The sequence below is a fragment of the Falco peregrinus genome, chromosome 13 (genome assembly GCF_023634155.1).
Source record: "Falco peregrinus isolate bFalPer1 chromosome 13, bFalPer1.pri, whole genome shotgun sequence".
Lineage (NCBI taxonomy): Eukaryota > Metazoa > Chordata > Aves > Falconiformes > Falconidae > Falco > Falco peregrinus.
In genome coordinates, this window is record NC_073733.1 from 21,727,175 (window position 1) to 21,749,401 (window position 22,227).

Sequence of the window (22,227 nt, forward strand, 5' to 3'; positions counted from 1 at the left end):
TATCCAGATCTATTCTGATTCCCGCAGGTATCTCATCTGCATGATGCTAACGGAGACAGTCTCAAACCTGCCAGACTAAATCGCTATCACAGCTACCATATCAGACTTCAGTTTTCACAGCCATATATTCTGCCCTCACTGTGTTAAATACGTGCTGCTATTGTGAGACACACCACAGAAATGATGCTCCCAAGCCTGCAAAATTCTGTCTCCTGGCAGGTGATTTCTTTCTTGCACTCTAAATCCTAGATATGATTTCTGATTTATGAAGAAAGACAAAAACCCCAAACAAAATACTCTAAAAGGGACAAGAGGGTGCCTTTAGCATAGGCAGGATTATTTTTCATACCAAAAGGGGGGGGGGGGGGGGGGGGGGGGGGGCGGGAAGCATGGTTTGCTCCATTCCCTGGTTTTGTTTCATGATGCTTAAAGTTGTTACATAATCTTTCTTACCAAATTACTCCATTAGTGGAAATGGACATACAGGTTTAGAGAACGAATACTGACTATTAAAGCAACCCTAAACGCTGTCTGCCTAGAACTACACAGCCGTACAGTTTGTCAAGCTATCATGGAATCTGGATGGCAAAACTGCTTAGTGGGAATAGAATGACTAAAGCTGACCGCACTCCATTTCAGTAAAACGGGCCTGACGGGTATATTGCAGAAACGGTGACTGCTGGAAGAAAGGGCCAAAGTAACAGCACATCTTGAACACAGAAAGATGTGACTGGCAAATTTATTAAATGTTGGCTTAAGCTTCTTCACATAAAAGCACCATTCAAACAGTAAAAAATTCTGTATGTCCACGGACTGTAATATGTGCTAGCATTATTAGCTTCACACAGGAGTTACACAGAGATTATCTGATTTGTTCAGTTACAGACTGACTCAGTAGCATATTTTAGGTTTGAGCTCAGCAGTTCCTGATGCCCAATTCAATGACAGGAGTTGGAAAGAATTTCAAGAGGTAGAAATTAAACAGAAATGTGAGATCAGAGCCAGACAAGCTTATAGAAGAATATCATTAGCAATAATGCCAAGAGGAAGATGTGCTTAAAGTGACACTTAGTGAGATGTACAACTGGCTGAGGTTTAAGGACAAGTCTGCTTGCTGTCTGTAAAACAGTTTTCAATTTTAGCAATTTCATTCTCTAGTCCTCAGATTTTCAGACTATCAGAGAAGGTTCCTGCCATCCGCCTAGTACTCTCCTGTACAGTTTGAGATGCCAGTTTGTGTTCCTAGTGATTAGGGTTACTGTGGGGTAGCAGGAGGCAAGAGACAGGACAGATCACCTCCAGGGCTTTTGCACTTGACTTTTTTTTTTTTTTTAAGCACAGAAAAAACAGGTGGCTGTTGTCAGAAGTGTTAGAATTCAGAAGACATGAGAGAATACCAGGTTTTTTTGAACAACCTGAAAAAAAAAGTTGTTTTTACTAGTGCAGAGTAGAAGATATGATGGAAGACATAAATTGCTGAATATCCCATATAGTTAAAAATGCATACAGGAAATCGAAAAACATGAAATCATGCCTGCTTTTCATGTCATAAATCCAAAATGCAAAAATAGCTAAACACACTGTGACAATGAACCCGCCCACTCTGCGTCTGTATCACAATTCCAGCTAAAACTTCTTTTGTGCATAAATTCTGGTTGGAAGTTCCATTTTTAAAAGACAGTGCAAAAAATGAGTACTTTTTTATCTATCTGACAATATAACAACTGTGCTTTTTACATGTTCAAAGAAGCGGAATGAAAAAAGTCTTCAGATGAGGCTTCGGGTGTTTTCATATCTCATTGTAGGTATGTAATAACATCACAAATTAGTATTTTACATTAATAAAATTATCTGTGAAAATTTTAGCCACTGAGATAAAATAGGCCAAATTAATGTAGCAAACAAGATAAATAACAAATAAGATGGAAAAAAAAGGTAAGTGCTAATCAATTTTTTGTAAACACTAACATTTGAAGATCAAAAGCAGAGCAAGAAATATCTACATCATAAGAAGAGTTTATTTCTTCTGTGGAAACACCACCCCCACCCCCACCCCCCCAGCATTATATACTTAAAGGCACTTATATAATGAAAGTGTTTTCTTATAATCTGACCCACAGAGGTAAAAAAATGTGCTCACACAGAATTTTTTTTTGCCATGGGACACAATTTTAGCTAAAGGGTTTATATTGCATAAGTAATGCCTTTAAATTACCTTAAAAACAGGTTTATTTTTAATTATAGTAGTTTTTATTGATGTCATTCATGTACGTAGTCAGTGTAATATATGTATAAATACATGTATAAAAAGGCATATACAGCTTTTTCTGTAGGTGATATTTTGAGAATGTTGCAATATCCACTGAACTGTCAGGTTCAGAGAATTAAAAGGGCAGAGCAGTAGATCTGACTGAGGAGATTAATGGAAACAACTCTGAGTGATATTCCAGCATCTTTCATGAAATTTACCACGTTAAGGCATTTAAAATACCACAACCTAAATATTGTGCTACACTACCATTCTTATGTTTTATGCATAAACTGAAAGAATCCCCACACTTTCTCAGTCAGTCCCCTGTGGGAGCCATAGCTGCAGGTCTGTTTCAGACAAGACCTCAGGCCCATTACCGAATCCACGTGGCAGATGTGCCTTTGGCCCTCTGGGTACCACCCTGCCCCTCAGTGCAGCAGGCTACTCCCCCTCTGAGCCCATCCCAAAAGCAGCACTCATAGCTCACTCTGCTCCTCCTCAGAGCTCAGCTTCCCAGTTGCTTTAAGCTGACCTATTTGTGAACTACCACAGAAAGATGCTGCATGTCCTCTTCCTGAGTCCCAGCACCACTGTATAACCAACAGGGTTAGGAAATTAATCTAAAATCTCAATCTTCAAGCACATCTTCCCCACTGCAGACTGGTTTTCAACCCATTCTCAGATGACATGTAAATTGACTTAAAGTTATTGTGGATTTGCAACACCTGATGCAGCTCTGCAGGGATGCCCGGCCCCTCCTTGGCTGGGAAGGCAGGCCGGTCCTTCCCAGGCTGCCTGCTCCCCCCGCCAGCCTGCCTGCTCCCCGGGGACCCGCACGCACCCGTGCTCCCAACGAAGCACAAGACCTCTGCCCACCTGTCCCCCTGGGGCTCAGCCACAGCGTGGGGCTCAGACGACTAGCAAAGAATTCCCCACGCAGCTCCGGGCTTCAGGAATCTCCTTTGGGAAAACAGGATGTGCCAGATGGGATCCCGTAACTCCCTGCGGTCTACATCACTCTGTATGCTGCCCCCAAAAAGGCCACATCTTCACAATGAAAACGACAGTGTTTGTGATAGCATATAGTCATTTAGCACTTAATGAATAAAAACAGGCAAACACAGCCCCTTTAATAAGAGCAAAAATCCAAAATAGTCATAAACTAGATTTTAGCATAAATAGTCCTGGCACTTAAACAGAATGAAAACCATCAAAACACACTTTATTTTTTATTTCCTTTCTGGAGGTATGTTTTTAAATGTTAAGAGCCTAACAGAAAACACAGTAGAAACCTAAAGTACTTCTTTCTCTAAATATCTCCTTGATTTCATCAGGTAAAGCTGTTAAAATTTGCTGGTGATGTTTTTATGATACAACTTAAAACTGAAGTTGTCAAAATAGTATGAAGTTAAAGTATGCAAGGCAGTGCATTTCTGTCAGGTGTGTAGATTTTTTCTTCTTTAAAAAGAATTTACAAGCTGAATATCCTTTAGATATATAGCAATTTGAAGGAGGTAAAATATTTCTTTAATGTAAATCACGAAAGTCCTTCAGTTGAAATTATGTGAACAAGTAAGCAGGTTTTACACTAGCATTTAAAATACTGAAATAAAAGTATGTATTAAACCTTAGTGGGTCATATTCTGTGGAACCAAGTATTTATTACAGATTTCAGATAAAGTGCTAAAATATCTAGATTGGTATCCTATGTCAACAGAGGTAACGCACATTCAGCTGAAAAAGAATGAATTACACCTTGTTATTAGTGTATTACATTTGGTAGTAAAGTTCTGCTGGAGTGGGATGCAGGCAGAAAAGAGAACTGACTTGTAGTCTGCTAAATTACACCTTTGGCATAGCTGATGCTTACAGCGTGCTGGGATCTGGGGTTTGTTGACCTGTCCATTTCTGATGCACTGCACTAAATACATCGTATACCGCATCCTGGGGAAAACGTAATGCTTCATTGCCTGTGACCATTTGCTGATTACCAGTATCCGAAGCCTCAGAACTGAGGTCTTATTTAGAATCATCAAATGGTTTGGGCTGGGAGGGAGCTGACAGCCCCCCGAGCCCCAACCCCCTGCCAGGGGCAGGGACACCTCCCACCAGCCCAGGTTGCCCCCAGCCCCGTCCAGCCTGGCCCTGAGCACCCCCAGGGACGGGGCACCCACAGCTGCTCTGGGCAGCCTCTGCCAGCGCCGCCCTCACGGGGAAGAATTTCTTCCCAGTATCTGCCCTGAGTCTGCCCTCGGTCAGCTTAGAGCCATTCCCCCCCGCCCTGTCACTGCACCCCCCCGTACAAAGCCCCTCCCCAGCTTTCTTGTCGGCCCCTTGAGGTACTGGAAGGTGCCACAAGGTCTCCCCGCAACCTTCTCATCTCCAGGCTGAGCAACCCCAGCTCCCAGCCCATCTTCACAGCAGAGGGCTCCAGCCCCCTGCTCACGTTCCCGACCTCCTCTGCACTCACCCCAACAGCTCCAAGTCCGCCCCGGAGCCGAACGCAGCACTGCAGGGCGGGCTCACGAGAGCAGAGGGGCAGAACCACCTCTCTCGACCTGCTGGCCACACTTATTTTGACAATGGTTGTTCCAGTTACTTTATAGCAAGGAGATGCTGTACTGCATGCCAAAACGTATTAACACACAAAATTATACCTATATCCATATTAATCAGGATCAGTTTCCCAAATTACAAAAAGAAGCCTAGCTTATTGAAGAAATTTGCTTACCTCTGCATTAGAGAAAGGAAAAAACAGAGGGCACATCTGGATATGTGCTACCTAAACTAAAATATTCAATAATTTATGTATTTTAAAAATATATCAAATCCTAGCCCCTGTTGTTTTGAAAACTATAAATGTATTAAGAAAATACATTCATCTTAATGGCTGGGGACTGCAGTTCAAGTAAAACATTGCCCAAATAGGTTTCAGCTTTTTCTTTAAAAGCTTTTCTCATTCTAAATCAGTAAATTAGCAACACTAAAACAATCCTTCTCACTATCTTTAATAACATTTGCCTATCAGTTTATTATGACAATTAAACTGCAGTATTATAACCTAGTTTATGTGCACTGGACACATTGATATTTCATAAAAGTATGGAATTTATTAATAACTATGGTAATACTTTGCAAAAATGCAACATCATAATACAAATTAGAACATATTATCTGAAACACATAGATTCTTTTCTGTGCCATTTTTCTCCCCCTTGTGCTCTCTTTCATTATAATTATCTTACCTTTCAGAAGGAAATTGTGTCACAATTTTTTCTTGTCTCCTTAGTCTATAATTTGGAACTTACCACAGTGCTTCAAAGCACTTCGTATCTATAATAGGAAGGTATACATTCAGTAGATATAGTGCTAAGATTAAACATTTTAACCTTATTTTAAAACTTGACATTTGCATTGTGTTTTTTTACTTCCAGAAGCTTTACCATTTCCATTGTAATTGATATATATATAAAGGTAATGAAGCATAATTAAAATGTCTTGAATAATATTTTATTGAAAAAGCCATGTGTTTCTGATTTCAGATAAGATTTAGAACATCATAGTCTTTCCTTTAAAAATCAGACTCAAAAAGACCATAAGACCAGCCTCTGAAACATTGTTTAGAATATGGTATTTAAATAGATTTTAAAATTTATGTTTAAGTGTCAAGAGACTCAAATGACTGGACATCTGGTAAAAAGAACAGAGTTAGAGAAAAGCAGAAGATGCAGTTATATTCCTGCAGATACCTCCTCTGAAAACATGCAAAACACATGGTTGGACTGGACCTTGAAATGACTACAGATCAAAGATGATCAAGAGAAGACCACAGACATAGTGTGTAGGCTCGTTGTTCATGGATCTCCAAAGGGTCACCGATTATGACAAGACCTGACTCGCTATAGGCCAGGCTAAATCCGCACAGTATAGTAGTTTCTGTTGTTGAATGGTTAGGATAATCAAGAATTCACTGGTGTCCTTATCTACTGCCTCAACATTTTTCAAGTAGCTTCTACATTGTAGTTCTTGCTACAGGTCTCTGAACAAACTGTGTAAAGCCTTCTTGGTCTGCTTAATCCTAATGGAGGCAATGTGATTTAAACTGTGTAATATCCAAATACTCTCTCTAATTGGGTAAGCTTGAATAAGCCAGAACATTTTAATGTTTCTGTTTATGTATGTATACATATCTATCTACATACAGAGAATGAGAATACATTACCATGGTACAAGTATCTAAAACATGAGAAGATATGAGGAAAGTGATTCAAGTGAATCAGCATAGGCATTTAAAAAAAGTCCAGCAACAAATCAAATACAGAAGTACCTCTATCAGGCTAATCACTGTGAAAAGTGTGCATTTTCTTAAAATGCACTTCAAAATTATATCTCAGCATACTATGTGATCACACAGTATGATCCAGCACATCATGACACATCATCAATGCAATTTTTGGTTAAGATCTGTAACAACATGAAATCTGCTGTTCAATTATGTAATTTGCTTATTGCCATAATAAAGTCAAGTATAAAGAAAGCGTACTTTTATGCAAATAAAAATGGCTTGATCACAACACCTGGTCCCACGTGACTCTGGCCACTGGTCTGAGGCTTTCAACATACAGAAGGTTCACACTTCTGTATGTAATATACCCAAATATATTTTGAAAGATCCAACACTCTGAGTCTGCTGGCCATATTTAAGGAATACCTTAATTTCATTTTTCCCGTATTTTTTTTCTTTTTTCTTCCTTTTATTTTCTCTACCCCTTGAAGAGATTTCATTTAGTTTTTAGCATCTAAAACCTTAATATATTCTTCAGGTTCAGATCAGTAATTCAGCAAGTACTTGATTTTTTTCCTGTTTTTAAATAGTTAAATACCTATACCTTGCTATATATTATATCTGTACATTTCTGTTTAATAAATAACTATTTAGAACTAAACTAGAGGTGTGCAGCAGGGACTATAGAACAATAGTAGGCAAGAACAATGTTTTAAGATTTATTAAACAATATGCAGTCCAAACAAACTTTTGTATGTTCTAGATCAAAAAGATATGATTTAGATGTAACAGATAATTTGTTATATTGAAGTCAAGTGATGTTACAAACAAAACAGGACTAACGATATATTGGGGATCAGCTGTTTTACATATTCTACTTTTTGCCTGGGATAATCTAAAACACTGAAACCTCCATTTGCCTGTTTAATGCCGATTCTCACAAAAGTTTTAAGAAGGAAAGTTTGAAGAGAAGGGATTTCCTTTGAAAGGAGAATTTGTGTCTCATTTCAGTTGTAAAGTGGAGCATGGTCATTTACAGGTCTGAACCATCAGTAGTTATTTCTGTGGAGGCAATGAACCATCAGTTTCAAAAACAGGAGAGTGATCCTAACCTATGCTTAGAATAGTACTTCAGTTTATCTGAAAAAGAATGCTTTTACTACTTTTCCTTTCAACTTCAGCAGCATCCTTCTGAGCTGCTCATCACTGCTCTCCCACTGTACCTCTAATTCATATTTACAGCTTAACTCCACATTCATTAAGAGTTCAGATCTGAACTCCCTGGAAGTGCGTTTGCATTTTCATAAAATTCTCCATTTCAAAATGTGTTTAATGTTTTCTCATATTTTTTGAGCAAACCCGTAATATTACAGCAGCATGAAATAACGAAACCTTCTCATAAACAGACTAACGTAAAATGGTGAATGTATTGCACCATCCATACACCATTTCTCCTCTGTCAAGCTAACATCTGTGCATATTTAATAGCTTCAATGTCAACTCTCAGAAAAAACACCAGTAGGAAAATAAAGCTGTGGCAGCATTTCTTTTCCGATGCGCATGAAAGCAAGACCTGAGAGGACGAAGCAAGTTAGTCTATTTCGTGGCTTCTTTTCACATCATAAGATAAATTCTTTCCAATCACTTCAGTATTAAGTAAGGACTGATCTGCATATGGCTGTAATTAAACAACATATGTAAGCCAGACATCTGTGATGGCTTGACCTCCTCCGTATGTGTATGAAAACAAGCTATGAGGTATATGCTGATTGGGGATATCATGATAAACAAACGAGACCAAAGGATGACTGGCAGATATTAGACCGTGGTCTGCTCACTTTTAAAAATGATTACCAAATACTGCCTGCATTAGTCATCACCATGCCTGCAATTGCTGTTTCCTACTGTGCGCCATGCTGCGTGCTACTGCCAATACATTATGTCTCTCACAAATAACAAAATTACACCCAAATTCTTCTTTAAATTTCCTGTTGCTAATTGAGGGAACTCCACTGACTGTATTTCAAGGGCAGAATGTCTCAAGCCTTTACTACGCATTTCCAGTACTCTCTGATATTTATTCATGTGCTGCATCCTTTTCAGCAATATCTAATAAAGCCATACACATGTAGTACACTGTTCAATAACCACAAACCTTTATTATTCGTTACTAAAACCTTGTGACCAATTAAACTTTGTTATTTTTTTCATAATAATCATAGGTGTGTGTAAAGAAACAACCATTCAATCATAGGAAGTCTCATTTTCTCATTTGAAAGTACCTATTAAAATGAATTATAAGACAGAAAGGCAAGACTAGAGAGGATAAGAGATTCAGTGCAAAACACGGAATTAAAATCTTAATCAGTGGTGAATTATTCAAAGTTCAGAGAATAAATGATAGGCTTGTCTTTTGGAAATAGAATGTCAACACTGACCATTTCACTTCAGTCTGACATTTAGCTTAGATTCTTGCAGTATTGATAGCTCCATGTAAAAATTATATCAATTCAGGAAAGATATGTTACATATATTCACAACAATTCAGAGAGAACCATACAAAAATTAAACTAGTAACAAGATTCTTTTAAATGGGCATTAATAAGAATATGAAAAAAGTTAATTTATCTATTTTTATTATGAATTTGCTGAAGGCTGCTAAGAAACTCAGTCAACAACAATTACATGAATATGCATGGGCATACATATATGTATTTGCATGCATATGAATTTATCACAATAACTGATCACAGGTAATTACTTAGGAATTCAGGCAGCTTATAGTAATTGATACTGTAACACAGAGCAGTGTGAAAAATAACTTACTGGGAATTTATGAAAGAAATTGCTCCTTGCAAATGAGAAAAGCAATTTTTCACAGGGAAAAAAATCATCATTCTTAACTTACACTGATGTACTCCCTCTATTTCCTTCGCACAGAGGATCTCTACAGTATAGTGCTTCCTACCAGTGCAATATAGCATGCATTGCATCATTCTTTATAGATTTCAAATCAGGATCCTAAATAAAAAATTAACTATTTTTTTCTGCAAGGGAAAGAAGATTTTTCAACTGAAACACATCAGCAATAAATCAGATGTGTTCCTTTCCGGAAAAAAACAAGCAAACACCAAAAAACCCCAAGAAACCCCTTACAGCCTTAGAAAAAAATAATAAAAGCTAATTTAAAATGCTCATAATATTGTTTCTACCTATTTTAAATACCATATAAGTAGTAGTGCAATTATTTTTCATTAAAAGACTACAAATTGCCAATGTATTTCACATAGACCATTACAGAGACAACAATTTCTTTGATGTTTAAGACTTTGAACATGTGAGCAAGCCAAGAACATTTCTGTAAACAACTGAACTTTTAGGTTATTTTAAGTAATTTAAAATTTTACGTTAGTGGAATAATACTTTTTTAATTTAGTGGGGAAAAGTTAATGTCTTCCTGCAATAGTGTGTATTATTCTTCCCTTTTGTTCCAAAAATAGAAACTTGTACGCTCTTTAATCTAATATACCTTCCCCCTACTATTTAGTGTAATTACCTAGGTCTGAATCAATATTCCATTAGCTGGATTCAGTCAATGAACCATCTTTCACTGCCTGCATTATTCTAGTTCTAGGGTTTTCAGTGCTGGCATGCTGCAAGCATAAGCTATTGCAATACTAGCAAACCAGCAGTCATGCACAGGCTTAAAATTGCAGCGTAACACCAGATCGTTTAGCAAGCAGCGGTGCTGAAAAGGGCTGATTTTCAATGGTCTGTGTCCTGGTCATGCCCACACCCCCTCCTTCACAAACTCCCATGCCGTCTGCCTACAAATAGAGGCTGATAGCACAGGCTCGGGAGCCGGGGAGAGCCACACGTGAGCTGGCTGCAGAGGACACAGGCACGGACTCGCCACTGGCCACATGGCTAATGCCCCTCCCCGAGGATCAAGCACATTTCCTCCCAGAAAGTCACTACTTTAGGATACACCCCCCTAGTGAACTGCTGACTACCACAGCACTTGCAGGAATCCTTGTGAACGTAGCTGCTCCATCAAGTTTGATTGATGTTGACTAAAACTTATTAGAGGTGCTACAGGGATGGACTGGTGCAGACATGGGTGACAGTCACAAAAATACCTCATCTGCTTTGAGAATTATTCTCACACCCAAACATGTATGGGAATTCAAACAGCTTTGGCAGACTTTTAATAAAGCATGCTAAGTCAAAAGTACAAATTTCAGCTGGCTAATGGATTTAAATTATATATTAAAATGTTTAACGTAATAGTACAAAATTAAGTGTTATGTAGCAATACACCAAAAACATATGCTAGTTTCTGACCGAAAGCATAAAAGCCCGCTGTGCTGCAATCATGATTTGAGAAAAACTAAGTTTTCCTTCCCTAAACACTGCTTGAAGTGTTATTTCCATGTTTGCAATAAACTATCAGAATGGAAGAGATACCACTGAGCACTCCAGAATTTAGAATTTAACATTAATTAATTTAACTCTTGTACAAAAGGATAGTGTTCTAGTGGTGTTTTTATGAACAACATGTCTGACTAGATTTATAAGTTTGGCCAGTGTTACAAAACCAGAGTGATCTAAAAAATTTAACCTGATTTGCACTAGTTCCCACACTAAAACTTCAAGCTTCATCCCTTCAAGGTGGTCAACACTTGACTCTTATTTCTGTACTTAGTCTTGCAAAAAATTAAACACTCGCTTTCCTCAAGGCCCTGTGACATAAATGCATTCTCAGCTCAAAGTCCTACCCCCTGCCCCCCCCCCCCAAATATCATCCAGAAATGGAAAAATAAAGGTGTAATGCACTATTTTATCTCAAAGAGATTAATGTTTGTGGTAGCATTCATGAGGATCTCTCACAAGATAGTGGAAAGCATTAATCACATACACTCTAATGTCATCAAAAGCAATGCAGAAGTCTAGCACCACATTTTATCATGAGGTAAGAGGTGACAGGACACAAATATCACAAGCATCTTTCTTTTTATTTCCTTTAGTGTAGAAAGAAAAAGATGGGAAAGAAAATGTTAGTCCTCTGCTGCACAATTTATTCAATGTGTCACTAGCTATTCCATGTACTTCACATTGAAGTTTTAGGGAAAGCAATAATTCATATAAACTAATTGGATATGCCAATTCTAATTAGTCTAGAAAGACTAGGTATATATCCTTAGGAGACCACAGGATATCTAGACACTGCTGCAGACAAATCAAGTATCCAAATCTTCGCTAGTCTGTGGTTTGGGACACAAGACACCTTACACAGAGCAATTCAGAACATCGGAGCAAGGCACCAGGGGCATGAGGTTAAAAAGAAGCTGCCTCTCCTGCTGTCTGGTTTTGGCAGACTTGAATACTGTGCAATAAAGGATGCCTTCTGAAATGCAAAGAAATCAAAGCAATAAGCCACAGACATTCACAACACTGTAACATGCAATGTTCAACACAAACAACCATGAAGTGAAACAGTGTTACTATATAGCTTTTTCTTTTATCACTATGCAAGGGAAATGTCCATTTCTGTATCCCTAGCAGTAACTGTGATCACTACCATCAGCCTTGAAGAAAGTGAATATCCAGAAGAACTGAAATTACCAAAAACCCCAAAACAAAACCCTGTTGGCTTCCAGATCTAAACCTCAAAAGAAATCTCTGATGTCAGAAATGAACGTACAATCAGGGGCAGAAGATTGCACACAAATTACAATGTATACCAACACTATTTGGATTGCATTTCAGCCAGTACTTTCCCTCCTGCCCTGGTCAACAGCATCAGACGTGTGGTTTTCCAGCACCATATCATTAGCCTACCTAATCATTTACATAAATTTCTGCTACTGCATTGGCATCATAAGTAGCCACACAATTTAATTGTACATATGGTGTGCTGTTCTCCATCAGTGAGCGACAGTAACTCATAACATGAAAAGGAATAAAACATTCATTGACAGGATACCACTGAGTTTACCCAGACACATAACCAGAGATAAGATACAGTAATGGATTATAATAAATGGATCCTTTTATAAATTTATAAATGTAAATAAGTACATTTATTTTTCAGAAGCATGCAGTAGGTTCCTGTAGTAGCCTATTACCAGCCTAGCCCGCAATGCATTAGGATCCTCATATTCATGGCTACTTAAACAGACACATTTTCAGAAGAAAATTACAAGCTTTGGAGCAGATTTAACAGTTTGAATAGAACATGTTTCTCCTTATTTTGTGGAAAAAAAAAATTGTCATGCAACAAGAGGAAATCTTTCAACAATGTCAAAAGACAGGGAAAACAAGCCTGTTTTCTCTCATTAGTCTGTTTACATTGTCTTGCTCTACAGACAACTGATATTCATAAATTCAAGGTATAAAAATAGGAGTCAATACAGCACATTTGTATTTTTCCTGAACTTTTTTAAAAATATCCCAGGCTTAAGTAGGAAGAATACAGAAATACTTACAACCTGAAGTAATTTATCTGATGTTTGATAGCCTAATACCACTAAAACTGGATGCAGTACTTGTGGAAAATAATTAGATGTGGTCTACTGGAATCCACCTGACCTGCAGCCCACTTGCTGCTACTCTCTTCCCCTCTCAGACTGTATGCAGGTAGCTGAAATTTGAGTAAAATGCAGCTAACCTCCATTCTCAATTTCTATTATATACACCTCATGTTCTGACAACACATTGGAATACCTGAACAGGACCATTTCCAGTCTGTGTTTGACTCCACAATATGCAGATGTCACATAACCAGAGGGTTCTGTGCATTCATCAGAGGTTATGTGCCCTCATCTGCTGAGGCATGATTGCTGTACGTGAATGACAAATTCATAATGGACAAAGTTTTCAAAAGAGCCCAAGCTTGTTTCTAGTGCAACTTAACACACAAAACACCAATTCATAAGTCACTTAGATTCTAAATTCCCTTTATAACAATCCTGTGCTTGGGTACCTCTGAAAATTTTACTTACTAAACATCTGTATACTACTTTTGGTGGTACTGCTGCAGTATTCCAAAACATTCTTACTGTGCAAACAATAGCTTTGGAAACCACGTGTTACTATGGAACAACTGGCGTTGAGGTAGTAGTCCTTGGAGAGAAAACTGACATGACATCAAGAAAAACCACCCTCTACTTTCTTCTCTGTTTATGTCAGCTCACATAGCTGCTGTTACATCTGGTAAGGGAACAGTGGATGATTTCACAGTGAAAGATTTTCATTTGTGCAAGGTAGTCTACACAAATAGTTAATAATTACATTCAAGGTTCTCCTTTTCCAGCTTAGCAAGACCCTGAGTTTCTTACTTCTTGCCAGTAAGACAAAACTATTACACACACACACACACGTAAAATACCTCTAAACAAAAGTCCTTTAGGCTACTGCGAACTGTTTGTGCAAACTTAATAATCTTCCTTCAACATCATGATCCTTAAATATTTTTAAAAATGCAAAAATTGGCAACAGACTTTAAAATGAGGAAAAAAACCCCAACTGAAAATCCTTAAAATAATTTATTTTTCCAAATTGCATGATTTGAAAACCTAAAAAAGAATGAAGCAGCTAATTAGACTAAGCAAAAGATGATACATCCTTTCTAATATGTGAAATCATTAAATAACCCATTCAATAGTATTAATTCAATGGTTTGGCACAGCATAATAGATAGCAATGGACTGCCAGAAGTTGAACTTCATTTCCAGTTGAGATTAATAAAGCTCTCTGGATGTATATATGTTTGTATAGACAAAAATAATGTGTGTGCCAGGTTCCTCATTATACCGAGGAGATGGAGTATCACTTCGTCTCTCACTAAGAGAGATGACATTTCATTTCAAAGAAAGATTTATTTCTGTCTATTTAAGCATCAATATATTTATATTATGAAGATTTTAGACTAGGTAATTACCTTTGAATAACCTCTGAAATATGGGGGGAAAATAAGTATCTGACATATCAAATGACTTGTTAAAAATGAAACTTGATTATATATCAGATATATCAGCTGAAGTAAAAAAAAAAATAAATAATACTTCCCAGTATGCTCATAGTATTGACAATCCAAAAAGTGTATCAGCAGAACAAAAGATTAAAAAGAACTCAAGAGAGATCATTATAGGTATGGCCATTAAGAATTAGTATTAATTTAAGCAAAACTTGAATAATTTTAATTCAGAAGAAACAATCTTATCAACAGATATAGACACAGGTAAGAAAGACTGGCTGCTTCACCTTCAGCATGGCATACTTCAGAATAAATTATTGCAAATGGCTCCCATCCAACCAACGAAATACTATTACTGTCATAATTTTGTAAAAGGGAGGCCTAAAAAAGAAATACATTAGAAAAAAGTTTGGGAAAAAAAGCATGTTTTTTTAGCAGCTGTGTCCTAAACATTGCTTTAAAAAAGTAGTAAATATGCAAGCAAATTAAATTCACGCCAGTTATAAACACGTTGATCCACAGGTGACTTCATTTTGCCTTCCAGCAGAAAACCCATCATGCTTGGATTGCTAGCTTTTGCAGAAACTGCACAGAGAAATTTTCTAATCTTTATTTCTCCTTGAATGCTATCACAGTACAGTGCGTAATTTCACTAGCTGAATGCCTATGAATTAACAGTACTTTTAATTACTTCAGATACAATCTATATTTGAGCATACTTTTCATTTTATGTTCATTTGTCTTCCATTCATTTTCCAAGTCCTTCTTCCTACTAGACTGTTTATATTTTAATTTGTGTAGGCTTTAACAATATACTAACTCCAGTACTGTCCTAATTAAATTAAATTTACTTGCATAGATTTGAACAGCAACCCATGCTGACCTCAAAAGTACTCTTTTTTTCTTCTTTCCAATGTATTTTACTGTCTATCAAAGAATTATTTTCCCCAGGCCCTACTACTACTTCAGAGTCAGCCTTTGTGCAACTAGTCCTCCAATACGTATCGAGATTAGTATTTCAGCTTTAATAAAATTACAGTCCAAATCCTAAATGGCCTGTACTTTTTAGTCCACAGATGTTATTTAGGTCACTTCAAATAAATAATTGCAGAACAGTTTCTGACCACACTAGTAAAAAAGGACTTTGATGTTTAAGATAGGATTTTTTTTCCCCACAGCCATCATTCCACATTTTCTTCATAATTAAAACGCTGCTCAATAAGGTCTTTCTAGAATGGTCAAAGAATCAAAGCTGGAAAAATAGCCAACCTATGACTGTTCCTTTCACAGCACATAAATTTAGACTTGAGCAAACCCAAGAAAGTGCCAGAACTTCCTCTCCTACACTGAGAGATACTGTCACCTTTTACACTTAAATTTTACCCTTTCATAAACCAGATTATTCTATCATTTTATATTATTTAATTTTTATGGCAAACCATATATACTTCTATATCACTGTATTGTCATTTCCTTTATGTGCAGGTGTATTAAATGCTTTTATTTTTCCCTGTTCCAATTTCTTAGGTCTCCCTCTTTCCTACTGCAGGTCACCTTCTTCCTGTGTAGAGTCTTTTCTAGATAGGATTCTCATACGCCATCCCTTGTTAAAGAAAGCTCTGAATTCAGCTTTCTTTTGGAAGAAAAATTATGATCTTTGATTGTACATATTAGTAATAGCTTTTCCAAATTTATTTGGAAATAATATGATGGTTTGAATGAATTAACCAAGACACAATATTAGTTTGGGGTGGTTTTTTTATGTTTATTTGTGATGTGGATATAAAACCATATTGAGGGCAAATGTGTAATAGTAAGACTTCCCTGCCTTTATTAATTTGCATTTGAGAGTCTAGCTAATAGGTGGTTTAGGACAAGGAAGAAGAAACACAGCAGGTAGCTCCTTTATTTTTTGTTTTCTTTTGCACTTAGAAACCCTCATGGGCCAGCACTTAGTTACGTATATGCTGTATAATGGTTTGCACCACTATGATAGAAGCAGAGGCGTTACTTTTTGATGTGTAATCCCAAACAACTACTCCTCCCCCAGCCCCCAAAAGCCAGTGGGCTGATGGCCAGGCCCTGGGGGAGCACATATGGAAAACATGGCATTGCAACATGCCCTTTGAGTGTGTTCCAAGAGCTTGAGCGAAGGCAATTTCTCTTGGTTTCCTGAAGCAACATAGCTGTTCTGCAGCTAAACTCATGACCAACATGCAGCTGAATTCCTGATGCATCACTGAGCCTAAGCTTACCTGAGAGATTTCTACAGTACATTAGAGATGCTTCTGTTTAAAGCGTTGCACAACCTGTGTAGCTAAGATGGAGTGGAACATCCTGCTAATACTGCCTGAAAGAAATAGGTCATGTAACTTGGACACTGCCAATTGCCAAACAGAAATCAATTAAGAAAACCATGTAAGGAAAAAAAATAAAATCAATGTTCATTGACATGGCCCAGCGAGTGGGTGACACGCAGAGTACAAAGTGGCACTGACACATATTGATATAAACAGGAGTGCAGCTTTCTGTGATCCAGATAGGAAGAAAACGCAGTGTATATAGCGTTGTAGATGCTCTGCCAGCACGTGATGGGGAACCATGTCATGCTGAATGGGGCAAATGGAGGGACAGAGGGAGGGAAACTACTGCTCCTGCTGTTACCACCCCTCCACATGTGGAATTTTAGAACAGACTGTTTGAATTGATGTTTCCTCTCATTTTTTCTCATAACAAGCTTAGAATTTTTTTTTTAAGTTTATGTATATATGAATCTACAAACACACTTACTTTGTACTCTATATACCCTGTCCATATATACAAATGCACACACAATGCATTAATGTATTGACATCTTACTGACTGGGGCTGTATTCCAGCTGCCCATAAACTGTATTAAGTTTGCTTGTAATGTAACTCAGGATAAAATAATGTAACTCAGGGTAAAATGACATGCTCCTTAAGACATTCAGATTAAAACTATTTTATGTGGTAGTTTCTATTTAGTGGCATAAAGAAAACACAGATAACCCTATAACCCCCCTGTTGTTTTTTTTTTTAGTTAGTTTTGAAATGTCTTTCTTTTGGGTTTTTTTAGATTGCTAGCCTAAAAATTCATTACATTATGAACTCAAATTCACAATTTTCACCAATCACTTCACCAGTCATCAGATTTTAGTGCAACAATCCATAAATGTTTCAAGATTCAGCACAGAATACGAATACAATTGTAGCATTTCAGAAGTGTATTCCAGTTGTTAATAAAGGCAGCATCAGATCTCCTACCATTCAATTACTGTCATTACTTTAAAATATTAAAGAGAAATTCTTAATGATTTTTGGTTACATAGATCAAAATTCCTGTAAATTACTACAGATTACAATTTTACTTAGTCTTGTAAAAGTTTTAGTTATGATCCTGTCTCATTAAGAAGCTGCAAGAATTGAAGAATGATGTGCATGGAAGCAAGGCAGAAATGTCAGAAGCAAGAGAATATCCCCAAGAGCAGAGCCGCAGGCAGCAGACTCACTCAGCAGAAAGTACATGGAATAAGCAGGGAGATAAAAATTTGGGGGTGGGAGGTGGGGGGGTGCAGCAGGCATTTTAGAGACAAAGTGAAAAAGGAAGGGTAAGGGTTTACAGGCAGGAGCCTAAATAAATGATACCAGGAGCTGGAAAATCCCCATCATGCTTTAAAAGAAAAAATAGGGTCATGAGACAGCACAGTAAGAGATGAGCTGCACTACTGACCAGCAGCAGGGCCAGCATTTAAGAGGTACAGTTTCTTTGTTTAAAAAAATAAATAATAATAATAATAAAGTCAGCAAGTGCCCATCAAGAGGACCCACTTGATTGAAAGGCATTCAGCTCTCAGAGGGAACTTCTTGGGTCTACTGTTTCTGACCAGTGTCAGGGCACACAGCACTGCATTGTTCTTTAGGTAACAAAGTTACCTTTTTAAAAAAACTTTTATACTTTTATAAATTACTTTTATATATTTAATATATATTTTTTTAATTTTGTATAAATATATATAATTTATAAATTTAAAATACTTTTATATATTACTTTTATAAAAAAACTGTAGGGTAGTTTGGTGCCTTTCATGCAGAAAAAAGTTTCCAAAACACAACAGTTTGTTGGGTTATGCAGCATGTACCTGTTTACAGGTATGGCTGCATCAAGGCCAAAAGCATTTCTCTAATTTGACATACATGTTTAGTTTGTAAGAGTAGAACTCAAGCTACATTAAGTATATTTTGTAATTAGAGGTACTTGCAAGAAGTATACGCATAATAAGAGGCACTTTGTACTCCTTTTTTCTTAGCAAGTGCATTTTCCCCCACTTTTTTTCTTTTTTACTGCTAAGTGCCAGTTTCCCGATTGGAGAGACTTTACCTTACCAAATTCCCACAGGATAACCTAGTTTATGCAAAAACAGAACTCCTGATAAAGTAGTAAAATAGTGGGACTGTCATATGTAATTTTACTATTTTATTTTTTTGGATTTCCAATATCCTTTCACCTGTTGACTTACACAAATAAGTTATTTTTTCTTTAGAATTAAGCTAATACATTACATTTTATTAGCTGGTAGAAGTTAAACAACAGAGGAAAAAAGAGTTTTCTGACATCCAATACTTAAGATGCTAACTGAATTAACCTGTTACATGAAAAAGGCGTCCTTCCGAATGCTTTCAGGTTGCTAAAAACACGAGACTTTAAATTGACACACGTCTGTACTTTAGATAAAGTCATTTTTATCATTCTAGTCTTGTCTTAAAGCTCATTTTAAACAATCTTCCAGCCTAATTGGCATTACTTTCTGGCTCCTTAGTACCATCCTTTTGAATGTTGGCATGGTTAGACCACTCAGGTCTACTTGGTTTAGTATAGTGTGGCAAATGTCAGTGAAATACAAGAGCATATGGCATATAATTAAAGAACCATATGGATGCCAGTAGTGATAGTCAACAGTATTTGACTGCAAGACCGAGAAAGTTAGAGGAAGAGTGATAAAAGATCCTAATACATAATCATAAACTGGATATATATAGTTTCTTTACAGCGGAAAGAACCTGCCACGTCTGTCCTTTAATGAAGCAAAGCCAGTATGTCTGTACCAGCATATGGCTGTAGGGTGCAGTCTAAATTATTTTAATTTTAGTTTGGAAATTCATAAACCCAGATTACGATGAGTGATGCAAGAAATCACTTACCAATGCACACAGCAGATCAACCGCTTCCAATATCAGTTCTTGGTGGCCAATGCGAGTGACTCCCAGTTCCTCAAGCTCTTGATGAGTGATGTGTAGCAGCTGCTCACCATTGATCTTTTCTCTCTCAAAATTTTTTATGTATTGTTGGAGGCAATCATCGAGGCCTATTTAAAAAAAGCCAACAACACATATTCAGAGAATGGAGACAAACGATAATAATTTGGTAATTCACAAATACAGAAATTTCTTGGAAGTCCAAGCATAATACCTTGTCTGGATCTACTATGGAAAATGTGCAAACAAATGATAATTTACCTTACATAGTATAGTTCATACTAATAAAAGAGAAAAGTTTATATTACTGACATTGTTTTCAACATTCTTAAATATTTTAATACTAATTTTAAACCTTGATGGTACTTACTAGGGAGATGGGGGAAGGACAAAGAAGCACAGAGAATGACATGACAGGGAACCTTTTTCTTACGATGTCATGAAGACTTAAATATGCTTAGCTTATGATAAGGAGATTATTCTTCCTGGTATTGGACTCCAAAGTCACACAGCGTGGCTATTACTGATGAGGAAGAGTGGTTTTCAGGCTCAGTGACCACCCACACTAACTCTGCTATGTCCAGTGCCAATTTTTTTTTTCGAAGTCAAACTATCCAACTTTCTGAGTTTTGTTATAAACCTTCGATTAATAATACAGTTTTGCTCACGTACAAAGAATTATTCCATTTCACCCTGAAACTTGGTAAGGTAAGAATGACAGATTTGGTACCTGCCACATTGTTTCTCAGGCCAGAGAAGGGACTGATTAGCAAAATAAGTTGAAATATTTTTCCTTCCTGCAAGTCTGTTTCAGAACCACACATGCTTGAAGTTTCCAGATAGAACAATTAGCTGAACACAAAACTATTGAAAGCAAAGTTATGCAGAGTTCCCTGAAGGAAATCTGTCTAGAATTGTGCAACACTCAATGAAAACCTGATATGCATATAATTTTCTGGAGACCTAAAAAAAATCATTGTCAATACTACCATCTACTAAGTAGAGAAAGTAGAACACTTTGATTCTCAACTGTTTGTCCTACAATGAAGCAAGTAACTCCAAGATCCGTAAAAAGTACAGATATCCAGAAACCACAGAAACAACCAACTTGAGAAGTGAAGGAAGACAACTTTGATATAGCATAATTTCTACATGTAGCCTTCTATTAAATACACATGAAGTTATCAGTATGGTTGAATTAAGGAGAAAATGTGTACACAAGCACTAAAACACCACGTCTATAAAGACAAGGAAAGCAGTAGGCATATGAACAATATTGTTCTCATTTGTCTGTTTAAAACTTCTCACATATGCAATATAAACAGAAATAAAACTAAAATATTGTCTTAATTTGCTGAATTACTAATGTAAGGAATCATAATTCTATCATGTACGTTAGTTGTTTTTTTTTTTGAAAGAGAAATTTATAGTTATTTTAACAGGTAATGAACCACAAAGGTCCTTCTAAGAACCAGGTGATACAATTTGGCAGTGAAGAACAAAACTATATTCCTCTCAAGCAGTACAGGAACCCTAAATGAGTTAAACAAGAGCATGAAGGAAGTTCACCGAGAACATGTTACAAAACTATGTTGCTGTCTATTATTTCTTTTACAAGCATACCTTCCTATATTAAATTATGTAATTCAATCTAATAAAACTGGTCTATTTCATTGTAATAGAAAATATTAGCTAAACACATTACTAACACGTGATATCCCAGCCTGACCCCAGTTAGTGTCCAGAGATGATTTTCTAAAAGTTACATGAGGACCTGGTCAGAATAACCAAACCAGCGGCTGGGGAAGTGAAAGCATGTGGAAACCAAAGTCAGAAAATGTGGAATTTAAAACTATCCTGTGGACAAAAATAGCTAATATTGTCCATGTTTTTCTATTCCCAGGGTTGTTAACAAAGTATCTGACAGAGATCTGACACCTTATATTTGGCATGCTGTATATTACCACATTAAATCTCAATTAATCCAACATAACTCAGTTGAGACACAAGGACCACGACAACATAAGAACTGAAAAAACCAAAACAATGTATTTGTCTTCTGTTCCACAAATACAAGGGGATATATTGTATTACCTTCAATTAACCTCTTTCAAAGTTATTCAATTATATACTCTGTATACTGATAGTCCTAAATTATGTTATAGTGCTCATCTATCATTGACCAAGTGACATGCACAGCATTATAAGCACTTCTACATATATCCCATATATACATTGTATCCCATACAAAACGTCATATTTCATGTTGTTATTCATAAGCATGAGGTGGTTTAGGTTTTGGGTTGTTTTTGTGGTTTTTTTTACCAGCAGTCTGTAACTAATACCTAAGCCTTTTCTCTGTTCTGTGATGGTCTGCAAACAGGAGACTATTTCTCTGTGCCTATTAATGTTTTTAAATGATTTAATGAATGACTTTAA

At 36.8% G+C, this 22,227-nt stretch overlaps 1 protein-coding gene across 1 annotated transcript in view; it reads right to left on the minus strand.

Annotated features, from left to right (window-relative positions):
* The window catches only part of LOC101924220 (connector enhancer of kinase suppressor of ras 2-like), a 213,117-nt gene that overhangs the window by 119,966 nt on the left and 70,924 nt on the right, over positions 1-22,227 (minus strand). The window contains exon 3 of the mRNA XM_055818168.1: positions 19,735-19,898. Within this exon, the coding sequence (XP_055674143.1) occupies positions 19,735-19,898 (164 nt within the window). The remainder of the gene's footprint in view (positions 1-19,734; positions 19,899-22,227) is intronic.